The sequence below is a fragment of the Terrapene carolina genome, unplaced genomic scaffold (genome assembly GCF_002925995.2).
Source record: "Terrapene carolina triunguis isolate 2854851 unplaced genomic scaffold, T_m_triunguis-2.0 Scaffold32862, whole genome shotgun sequence".
In the NCBI taxonomy this organism is placed as follows: Eukaryota; Metazoa; Chordata; order Testudines; family Emydidae; genus Terrapene; species Terrapene triunguis.
In genome coordinates this window covers 2,297,682-2,309,176 of record NW_020697213.1, presented here as the reverse complement: position 1 = coordinate 2,309,176, position 11,495 = coordinate 2,297,682, and the positions used below count along the sequence as shown (strand labels likewise).

The following is an 11,495-nucleotide window of genomic DNA, read 5'->3' as shown; positions in this document are numbered from 1 at the left end:
AACAAATAGGTTTACTCCGGCTTTTCCAAATTACCACAATTAAAGGTCCATTATCACTTTTCTGTGATTTTTCCATGTCTTGTCCGCAGCTCAGCTGCAATTATTTGACAGTCATCCTGCGATTCAAGTAGGGCCTTATTCATGATTGAAATGGGTGATCTAAGCCAGTCCACTCAGAAGGAACTCCTGTTCCCAGGCCTGTGGAGCAGGATTATTCCACTTGAGGTGGAGTGTGGGAGTGCCCTGAAGAGGAAGGGTTGGTTGCTCCAGGGGGCTGTAGCACAAACTGCAGAACAGAGGCTTTTGTTCCGTTCATGCCTTTCAGGCATCTAAGTTTGGCGAATTGGGCAGCTCTCCAGCTGGGGGAGGTGATGCTATATTGGCGGGGACACTTGAGGGCTGCAGGAGACCCAGTGACCCTCCTTTCTTCTTCCTGCAGGAACTGGACGTCATGCTGGGCTCCGGGTTCAAGGCCGAGCGTTTGCGAGTCAACCTGCGCCTGGTTATCAATCGCCTCAAACTGTTGGAGAAAAAGAAAAGTGGGTATCTCATGGTGGTAGCTGCAGGGCCAACTCTACCGTGCTCTCTGCCTGACCCCAGCACTCGCTGCTCTTGCTAGCTGGGCCCAGCTGATTGTGCCAGCCCTGCTCTCATAGTTGGTGTTTCCATCTTGTTGTAAAACTTCCAGTGCTTGAGAGGCCGAGGACTGGGGCAGGGAAGATGCAGGCAGCTGCAGAGCCATGTATCTGGGGCCCTCTGCTTTCCCTGGAAATAAAATTGGCTCAGGGCTTAAATCGTGCCCTGTTCCCAGGGTGTCCTAGAACTAAGAATGGCTATATTGGGTCAGACCAAAGGTCCATCTAGCCCAGTATACTGTCTTCCAATAGTGGCCACTGCCAGGTGCCCCAGAGGGAATGAATAGAAGAGGTAATCATCAAGTGATTCGTGCCCTGTCACCCATTCTGAGCTTCTGGCAAACAGAGGCTAGGGACACCATCCCTGCCCATCCTGGCTAATAGCCATTGATGGACCTAACCTCCATGGATTTATCTAGTTCTTTTTTGAATCCTGTTATAGCCTTGGACTTTACAACATCCTCTAGCAAGGAGTTCCACAGGTTGACTATGCATTGTGTGAAAAAATATCTCCTTCTGTTTGTTTTAAACCTGCTACCTATTAATTTCATTTGGTGACTTCTAGTCCTTGTGTTATGAGAAGGAGTGAATAATACTTCCGTATTTATTTTCTCCACACCAGTCATGATTTTATAGACCTCTATCATATCCCCCTTAGTTGTCTCTTTTCCAAGTTGAAAAGTCCCAGTCTTATTAATCTCTCCTCATACGGCAGCTATTCCATACCCCTAACATTTTTGTTGCCCTTTTCTGAACCTGTTCCAATTCCAATATATTTTTTGAGATGGGGTGATGAGATCTAGAAGGTGCAGATTGTCCTAAGGTCTCCCCACTAGTTCTCTCCGGCATGTGACCAGTGAGACAGGACCTTGAGCTGACAAGATGCAGGGGCTGGTACTTTGAAGCAAGCTCAAGGGCTATGTGAGTGATCATTCTTCCCTTGGCACAATGGCCTTTAGCCCCCAGCCTGGGGCTTGCAGTGCAGGGGGCAGCTTCTGTGCCCTGAGATGGAATCTCAGGGTGACCGTGCTCTTCCTCCCTAGACATTCGGGCAGAAGGATGCCCAGTGCCCCCATTTTTATTATTGCCCACAGCACCCAAAGCCTGGAATCCCTGGCCCCTGCCCAAATGAACTGGTGTTCTTGAGTGTGACAGAGTAGGGAGGCCTTGGTGAGGACGCGAGAGGGCTCCACAAAGCCATCGCCAGAGGAGAGGAAGGAGCTAGTGAATAAGATGAGTTCCAATGCTGGTGGTAGCAGGGCAGCTCTTGGCCACTGGGTAACCAGCACTTATGCCTTGCCCTGTAGCTGAGCTAGCCCAGAAGGCAAGGAAGGAGATTGCAGATTACCTGGCATCAGGGAAGGATGAACGAGCACGGATCCGTGTGGAGCACATCATCCGAGAAGACTACTTAGTGGAGGCCATGGAGATCCTGGAGCTGTACTGTGACCTGCTGTTAGCTCGCTTCGGCTTGATTCAGTCTATGAAGTAAGACCTTGAATACAAAATGACCTGTGGGGAGTGGGGGCGAAGGACCCGCTGGGACCTGGGGAGGAGTTATCTATAGAGTAAGAGTTTGGCATGGGCTTCCCATAGTTTGGAGGGGGGCTGGGGTTGTGTGTCAGTCTGCTGAGCCCTCTGAGGGTCTGTCTACACTGCGCTTAGACCCTGTGGCTGGTGCATGCCAGCTGGTTCGGGCTAAGGGGCTGTTTAATTGCAGTGTAGGTGTGCAGGCCTGGGGGAGCCTGGGCTCTGGGACCCCTCCCGCAGGACCCCAGAGCCCAAGTTCCAGCCTGAGCCTGCATGTCTACACCACAGTTAAACCAGCTGTCAGTGTAGTGCAGTGTAGACACCCCCCTAAAGATCTGCCCTGGCTCAGGCAGACTGGCAGCTCTTGAGCTGTGCACACAAGCAGCAGAGCTGGGGTGGGTAAGCTACGGATTCGTGTCTCTGTAGGGATCTGGACACTGGCCTGGCGGAAGCCGTCTCCACACTAATCTGGGCTGCCCCACGACTACAGTCTGAAGTGGCCGAGCTGAAAATTGTGAGTAGAGCTGTGTCTGCAGTGCTGGTTGTGGGGCAGCCTCCCCGGCCGTTGGGGACTGTTGACTGCGGCAGAGGTTTATATTCCCAGCCTGGGCTGTGTGGAACAAGAGATGGGTGAATCTCTGTGGGGAGGACTGCACCCTTGGGGTCAGAGTAGGGTGATTGATTGGGGCACCCAGGGCATGGGAATGAGAGCGCATCAGTGTGAAAGCCACCATGGACAGGAGTTGAGGTGTGTGTGGAATTGTGGGGAGGAAGCTTTGTATGTATTCTGGTTGTTTTACCTTCTTTGGATGCATTGAGGGTTGGCCGCAGCTGGGGAGAGGACAGCCTGGGAGTCTGCCGAGGTCGTGCAGAGAATCTTTCCTTGGATGGTGTTTCTTGTTCACATGCTCAGGGCCAACTGATCACCAGACTTGGGGTCGGGAGGAATTTTCTCCCATTTTCAATTGGCAGGGACCTTTGGGGGCTTTTGCCTTCCTATGCAGTATGGGGTGCGGATCACCTGCTGGAATCATCTGGATATATCACATCTAATCAGTTCTCTGCCCTGCAGAGGCCTCTGGCTTTGGTGCACCTCAGTCTCTTCTGTTTTCTGTGACACACAAGATCTTAGTCTCCTGAAAGTTGAAATGGCTTAGTGTGACTACAGTCACTGGGCTCAATATAGGGGTACCTGGGGAAATGTCATGGCCTGTAATAGACAGGAAGTCAGATGATGAGCTGGTACTAAACTCTATGAAACTATGTTGTTCTGCTCAAATTCTCCAGAATTTCTTTTCCGCTGCAGGTTGCTGACCAACTGTGTGCAAAGTACAGCAAGGAGTATGGCAAGCTATGCAGGACAAACCAGATCGGGACAGTCAATGACAGGGTAATGGCCTAGCAGAGAAGGCTAAGTGACAGGGTGGGGGCTGCATGTCACATACAGACACACGCTGCTTCCGGGGAGACATCGCCTGGGTTGTTCCCAGGGTGCGTGTCACATTGGGGAGTGCTCAGAGCTGAGATAGCGCAAGCAGCCCCCCTGACTGAGATGTTGCCTGGGGCAGTTCTGGGGCGCAGACTTGCAGAGGCATGAAGTACGCAGCAGGGCCGGCACTTCCTGTTCAGTTGGCTGCAGCTGGAGGATCAAGGCCACTGAGCAGAGTCTTCTTCCAGCAGCCCTGTCCTAGGGAGCAGCCTCACTCTGGAGCCCTTGCACCTAGCTGCCGAAAGGCTGCGTGCCGGCCCAGGGATGCCAGCTCCTGGCCGCTGCCATGCTGGCTGATGGCTTTGTCCCTGTGTTCCAGCTGATGCACAAGCTGAGTGTGGAGGCCCCCCCCAAAATCCTGGTGGAGAGGTACCTGATTGAGATTGCGAAGAACTACAACGTGCCCTATGAGCCTGACTCGGTGGTGATGGTGAGTGGGGCAGAGCTGGAGACCTCTGAGCTGGCATCTTCCCCTGCCACTCTTCTGACAGCCAAACCATCTCCCTCATTCCTCTGGCACTGCCATGCGCTTTGCAGCAGCCCCCACCCTGGGCATTGAGGTAGCCGTGAGCTCTGTCCTCTGACCTGCTCCGTATACACTCCTCTCGCGGGCGTTGGAATAGCCAGGAACCCTGCCTCTTGTTCCCCCCTTCCCATACGCTGCTGTAGCAGGCACGAGTGCCTCCCCTAGTGAGGGGGGGTCTCCTTGACACTACAGCGGCAGCCATTGGCTCTGTAGGTTAGCGACACAAGCCCTTTCTCCCCCCTTAGGCTGAAGCCCCGACTGGTGTTGAAGCGGATCTGATCGATGTCGGGTTCATAGATGACACGAAGAAAGGTGGACGTGGAGGAGGGGGCGGTGGGTTCACGGCCCCGCTGGTTGGTCCTGACGGAGTAGTACCAATGCCTATGCCCATGCCATCGCCCTATCCACCTCTAAAGGGACCGGTGAGTGTGTCTGGCCACCCGGGAGCCTACGTGCTGACTAAAGGGGAGGCGTAAGTAGCGGGGGCAGCCTGCTAGCTGGCGGGTTTGAAGGATGTCTGCGGGTGAGGCGCTGCCTGGGACTGAAGACATTGCCAGTGTGGCCGATGTTGCCCACTGCCCCTTCCATAAGCTCCAGCAACCTTCCTCTGTCTTAAGAGAATCAGAATCCTGCGGGAAGAGAGGGTTCTCCCGTCTCTGACTGTAGCATGCTCTCACTGTGCAGCAGCTGCTTGAAGCCCTAAGCCCAGACAGGGTGAAGAACTCGGGTAAGTTCGGTTAGGTGGTGAACACAGAGAAGAACCTGCAGGAACTCTTTGCAAGCCAGTGAGGGGAGGGGGAAAGGACCAGAGGTCTTCAGGGGACACTCCTCCTCGCCCGGCCTGTAGGAGTGGAAAGACAGCTGGGGGAAGGTTCTGCCTCTGACTGTGGAGCCTGATGGGCTCTCCACAGGGCAGGCGAGTTGTGAGGCAGTCCAGCCACTCAGCCGCAGGATCACGTTCCCAGCAAATGCTCCATTGGTGCCTGTGTGTGTTCTGCCCGGATAGCCTGGGCCCGGGCAGTGTCCAGGTTTTGGGCAGTAAACCTCTGGCCATTCAGTACAAGCCTGGAAGGGTCTCTGCCCAGGTTCCCGGAGAGAGTCCTGCATCATGCTATGGCCCCTGCATGTGGGTGGAATGCTTCAGGATCTGGGGCCGTGGCATTCTCTCCTCTCTTGGCCGGATAGCTGCGTGCATTGGAAGATGTAATGTTCAGGTTTTAGTACCTGGAGGCACTGGATTCCCCATGGCATTTGATCTGGTGAATAAAACCATTTCTGGTGTGCCGAGGCTGGGCTTGCCACTGCAGTGTCAGTGTCTGAGGCGAATTTGAGATGTTTTCTTCAATGTGTTTCCAGACATGACGATGATCACTGATGATACAGTGAAACCCAAAGCTGCTGCACTGTCCCACCGGTTCCACCCTTGGCTCTGCTGACTTTCCTCTCCCTGCTTACAGGAGATCTTCAATGGAGTACCTGTGGGGACTTACCAGCCTTTTACCAACATCCATCCACCTCCGATCCCAGCAGCTCCCCCAACGTATGAGTCTGTAAGTGCCTGAGCCTTCTTTATAAGCAGCAGCAAGAGTCCTGAGAAGAGGGCAGAACAGAAGCCAGAGGGAAGGCAAACTTTCATTGAACACTTCTTCCTCCCAAACTCTGCTCATTTCTGAGCGGCTGGTGCTGCTTGCATTGCAAACTCTGCGACACGTGCAGGGTTCCCAACTCAGCCGCTCTGCGCAGGCTGGGGCGGAGAGCTGGCCTCTAAGCACTGAGCATGTTACACTTCATGGCCTTGGTGATGATGAAACTGCAGCAGACTCTCCTGAGCTGCCATGTATTTAACAGGCAGACGGTAAAGGGTCTGCATCTGCAGCCACGGCTGGTGTTTGACTTACCCCTCTTGGATCAATTTAATATTTAACCTTAAATGAGAATTTTGGCTGACGCCAGCTTATGATTTATACAGAACAAACTCTTCCTTACCCCTCACCGAGTCGTTGAGGGGACAGGGAGGGAGATTTCAGCTTGGCCTTTCTGAGCATACAGGTGTGTGTGGCTACAGTGGCCCCATCATGGCTTTTCTTCTGTCCTGTGGCTAGCATCCATGTATCTGTCCTCGGACTGTACTGAGAGGGATGGATGGGTGGGCGTGTGGCTCGGTCCCTGAGCATGCTGGCCCAGTGCCCCTTGTCACAGAAATGCAATAGCTGCTGCTTGGAGCTTTGTGCCCAAGTTCTGTTGGCTTGGTTGGATGGGACATTATCTAGAGTGGGTTCTCTCCGCGCTCCTGGCCAGACCTCGGCCCCACATCAGGTGGGAACAAAGGAGGGATGATTTCATCCCTCCATGTGGAACTCCAGAATTTCCTTGCTGCATGCGGCTTAGCTTCTTACCCCTGCCTTGTGAGCGAAGAGGAACAGGTTCGGGGCTTGTCTTTTCTTTCCCCTCCTGATGATAAATATTTCAGTTCTGCATTTGGATAAATCCTGGTTATCCAGTTCCAGTGTCCCCCGAGGACAGCTGCTTTGTCATCTGGGCTGGAGAACATGCCCCTTGTCTCAGGAAGGGAAGAGAAATGTATGGGGCATGTCTGTGCTGGCACTGGGGCTCACATGTGACTGCTCCCCATCCGAGCAGGGCAGAGGGGAGCTGCCTGTCTCCACGTGGTGCGGGTGCTGTGGTCGGTGAGGTACACCTGGAGGACAGCCCCAGGCATTGCTTGTTTGGAGTCAGGTCTGGTTGTGTAGTGACCGTCTGTCTATTTCAGGTTGATGACCTTAGTACTGACAAGGATGTGTCTTCTGCACAGGTGGCTGGTGAGTACGCCAGGGAGGCACTGGGGGCCAATGACAGCCCGGGGCATGGGTTCCTGGCATCACTAAGAGGAAGCTTCTCTCAGGAGGGAACAATGTGTCTGGTTGGAAACATTTGCCCAGAAATGGAGCGGGCTGTGAGTCCAGACTGGAAGCGCTAACACATGGGGGTGATTCAGAGTGGGGTGGCCGAAAGGAGCAGTGGCTTCCCCGGCGGGGAGTCAAAAGCCCAAGACTGTTCAGTTCCCAGCAGAGAAGAGTAAGGTGATGAGAGCTGTAAAAGGAAAGGAGTGGGGTAGATATATAATGTAGTCACTGATACAGGAGAGGGCCCTGTGTGCCTCTGGCCTCTTCTCTACGCCTGGAAGTAAGGCGAACATTTTTAGTGGTGAGAGTAATTAACCATTGGAAAACTTGGCCAAGGGCTCTGATGGGCTCTCCATCACTGACAGTTTTTAAATTGAGAGGCGGTTGTTCTGAACGCTGTGCTCTAGGAATCATCTCTCTGGCCTGTGCTGCATGGGAGGTCAGACTAGATCAGTCTCCCTTCTGAATCGGTAAGAACAAGGGGGCACAGAGTGAAATTAAAAGGCAACAGTTTTTAAACGGATACCGGGAAATACTTTGTAAATGACATAATTAACCATATTCTGCTGCAGAAGAGAGAGGAAATGGCACAAGGAGCTTTAGGAGAGAAGGGGATGTTTGAGAACACCAGCACTGATACTGGCTTCTGTCAGAAGATGAGCAGCAGTGATCAAGCTTTGCTGCTGACCACAGATCCACATTCTGTAAAGGCTACTGAGCTGCCCACATGCTTCAGAGTAAAAGCTCATCAGCAATTCCCCCACCAATGAACAATTAGATGCGATGTGCATTTCTGAAGCACCCTCCATCATAGTGGTGTCTGGACACTCAGCAGGGGCATTGACCATAGGCAGAGATGGGATTCCAGATTAAATGGGTCCCTTGTCTGTTCCAGCCTGCTGCTTCCAACAGTGTGGTGGAGCTTTCTGTGCTGAGGAGGATAGTCCAGATAGTTGGTGGTGAATGCTGATGTGTGGGTTGGGCCCACGGGAGCTCTGGGGTTGGGCTCCTATGCCCCTGCTCACTTGGCATTCGAGAGTTAACTAGGTTGACATGAAGTGCACTTTGGAGAATGTGACGTTTGTCTCCTTGGGCTGGCAGAAGGGATGGGCTTCCGGAATTCAGAAACTCATTGGCCTGGGACTTGCATAAGAACGGCCAGACTGGGTCAGACCAAAGGTTCATCCAGCCCAGTATCCTGTCTGCCAACAGTGGCCAATGGCAGGACTTATCTGTATTGTTCAGGGCAGTTTGACCTGCAGAACTAACTACGCTAGTGCCTTGTAGCAGGGAGTTCTACCTCCTAATCTGTCAGCTGTTGGCTAGAGACTGACCCACCCATGACCAGGCGTGTTCTGCCATAGAATGCAGCTTCCTTCAAGTGTCTTCTATGATCTATGGGATCATTCTCACCTGAGACCTGTTGGGGTTCCCCAGGGTATCTGAATGCAGCTGGAGCCGTGTGGTTCAGCTGAGTGCCAGATGCTGTGCTGCACTGCAGTAGCTTTCTGGTGCCAGGAGTCTCAGTGCTAAGCGTGCTCTCTTTTAAAAATGTAGGAGTTCTGCAGCCTTTCTGATAGGTGTCCTGGTTTGCTTGGCCTTAGCTTTTCCTGGAGTGGGGAGCCAGGATAGGAGCACTTGTCCATAGCTTGTAATTCTGGGTTTTTCATCATAAACAGGTCCTGGGCCTAAGCCAGAAGCCTCTACAAAGCCAGGAACTGGCGCTCCAGATATTTATGATAACTTTGTGCTGCCTGAATTGCCATCTGTGCCCGATACATTGCCAACGGCATCTGCTGGAGCCAACACCTCTGCGTCTGAAGATATTGATTTTGATGATCTTTCTCGGAGATTTGAAGAGCTAAAGAAGAAAACCTAAGACTGACTCAGCTGTAACCAGTGTGTGGTCTGGGAGCTGGGACCATGCTGCTTCTCTGAAACAGACTCCCATAGAAATCCGTTTCCTGTATTAACCTAAAATGAATGCTCTTTCTCTTGACCTCTCTTCCTGCTGTACTTATACCAAATGCTGCTGCTGTCCTGGTATCTGCTGCTCCAGGAGGGGAACTGTGGGGGATCCAGTAAGACTGGAGCAGGGAACAGCTCTGTCAGTCAGTAGTTCCACAAGAAAGCCTTGTTCTGCCTTCTGGGTTTGACTCCTGGTTTTCTCCATGGCTCTTGCAGTGTCTCCCACAGGGATGGAGAGGGAGGGAGGATGAAGAATGACAAGTGTGGGTCCAGGTGGAGAGTTACCAGAGGGTGCCCACCCCACACATAGGGCACAGAGTGAGGGTGATGGAAATCCCTTTTGAAAGGGCCACTGAGCCTGCTGCTCAGGCTGAGATGGGGAATATTAAGGCAAGTAGAAGTAGGTGCTTCCTAGAGGTTTTGCCGCACCTTATACTTGCCCAATTCTCCTGGCTCTGCCGTGGATCCAGTTGCAGAGTTTATCTAGGAAGCTGATGGCCTGGTTTAGTCCCACTGGATTCTCAGGGAGCCCTTCGTGGCCTTTACTGCTTTATTTGGGTGGGAGGGTCTGTTTCCTTTTCACAAGAGGGCAGTGCTGTACAGTCTCTCCTGTTCGTCTTCAGCCTGCATCTGTTGGGAGTGCAAACTGGCAGAGCAGCGGATAAAGAGCAGGGTTCTAGTTGGGCGCTTGGCAGCAGCGTTATTGGTGCCACTGGACTCAGCGCAGCTGAAGATGCTTGTGGCCAGACCAGAGATCAGTAGGCAGAGCTGCATCATTCTCCATCTACCCCGTCGCTAGCCAGTTCTGCTCTTGCTCACTGGAATGGCCTTTAGAAGACGACTGTTGCTCTCTTCTGTGTAATGTACCTGTACATAACATTTTCAAACAGCTTTTCTTTAATAGTTTTTGATTTGTTTGTATCTTGTAGATTAGTTCCTAATAAAGTCCAGGACCATAAGCGGCTGTGTCCGAAAGGTTGCGTGTCGTCAGGGGCTGGGGGGCAGTGAGTGAAGCCGCTCACCTGGGAAAAGGGCATTTGTGTGGAGCTGAAGTGGTGGCTCTCTCAGAAAGTGATTAACTGAGTCAGTCGTTGCTCCCGGTCGTAACCCCAGCTCTGCAGAGGGGCCTGCAGGGCCAGCCAGCAACAGGCTGGCTTGTCATTTATGGGCACGTTGTGGTTAGCCCCTCCTGCTCCTGCCTTACTGTAGTTGACGCTTTCAGCAAAACATAAGAACATGGCACTGGAACTGACTGTCCTAGCCCTGAGCCCTGTTATCACAGGTAACCCTGGCATATTGTATCCCATTTGCAAATATATCAAACTAGTTAGTGTAGTGACACTCAGACCACCGTGGTTCAGGAGCCAAATTAGCGATCAGCATCACCCAAAAAAGCCCCAGTTGTGTGAAATCATTGTCATTTACTCTAGGGCAGTGGTCACCACCCGGTCGATTGACCGGTCAATCCTAGAGACTCTCCCAGTCGATTGCCATCTCTGGCAGTGCCCCAGGCCCCCTGCCTGCCCCGGGCTCATGCTTCTGGGGGTTGTCTCCTGCATGCGGCTCCTGCCTGCAACCACTGCTCCCATTGGCTGGGAAGAGGGAGCTGTGGCCAATGGGAGATGCAGGGTTGTTGTTCGCATGCGGAGCCTTCCCCCCTCCTCCCTCCCCCAGGGGCTGTATTGGCCCCTTCTGGGAGCGGTGTGGGGCTGGGGCAGGCGTGGAGCCTGCTTTAGCCTCGGTGCGCTGCCAGCTGGGAGCCAACCAAGGTAAGGGTATGTCTACACTACGGGATTAATCCGAATTTAGATAATTCGAATTTGGGAAACAGGTTGTATAAATTCGATTGTGCGCGGCCACACTAAGCACATTAATTCGGTTTTTAACCACATTAATTCGGTGGTGTGCGGCCACACTAACCCTAATTCGAATTAACAAAATCGATTTAGGCGCTACTCCGCTCGTCGAGGTGGAGTACAGAAATCGATTTTAAGTGCCCTTTAATTCGAATTAACTGGCTCTGTAGTGTGGACGGGTGAAGGGTTAATTCGGATTAACGCAGCTAAATCCGAATTAAAGTCGTAGTGTAGACCAGGCCTAAGTGCTGCCCCGTGAGAGGCTGTACCCAGCAGCCCCTGTCCTAGCCCTGAGCCCCCTCCTGCACCCCAGTCCTGATCCCCTGCCCCAGAGCCAGTACCTCAAACCCCCCATGCCCCAGCCCTGATCCCCCTCTGAGCCAGCACCCTGCATGCCCTCCTGCACTCTGCCCAAGCCTGGAGCCCCATCCTGCACCCAAACACCCTCCCAGCGCTTGCACCCCTCACTGTGTCCTGCACCCCAACCCCTCAGCCCCAGGCTCAGCCCAGAGCCCCCTCCCACTCTGTGAACCCCTTGGCCCCTGCCCTAACCCAGTGAAAGTGGGGGGGGGCGAGCAAGTGAGGGGG

At 53.1% G+C, this 11,495-nt stretch overlaps 1 protein-coding gene across 1 annotated transcript; it reads left to right on the top strand.

The window, feature by feature from the left end:
- The first annotated feature begins 419 nt into the window (after nt 1–419).
- On the top strand, nt 420–10,010 carry LOC112106281 (IST1 homolog). The gene is made up of 9 exons (XM_024199440.3): nt 420–539; nt 1,943–2,123; nt 2,592–2,679; nt 3,472–3,555; nt 3,974–4,084; nt 4,426–4,602; nt 5,638–5,730; nt 6,951–6,999; nt 8,763–10,010. The coding sequence occupies exons 1-9, from the start codon at nt 452–454 to the stop codon at nt 8,960–8,962; spliced, it is 1,071 nt and encodes a 356-aa protein (XP_024055208.1). The 5' UTR covers nt 420–451; the 3' UTR covers nt 8,963–10,010.
- The last annotated feature ends 1,485 nt before the right edge of the window (nt 10,011–11,495 follow it).

Coding starts and splice junctions, on each gene's coding strand:
- LOC112106281 (XM_024199440.3), top strand. CDS start 452: ATGCTGGGCTCCGGGTTCAAGGCCGAGCGTTTGCGAGTCAACCTGCGC. Junction 540..1,942: donor ACTGTTGGAGAAAAAGAAAA/GTGGGTATCTCA, acceptor CTTGCCCTGTAG/CTGAGCTAGCCCAGAAGGCA. Junction 7,000..8,762: donor GTCTTCTGCACAGGTGGCTG/GTGAGTACGCCA, acceptor CATCATAAACAG/GTCCTGGGCCTAAGCCAGAA.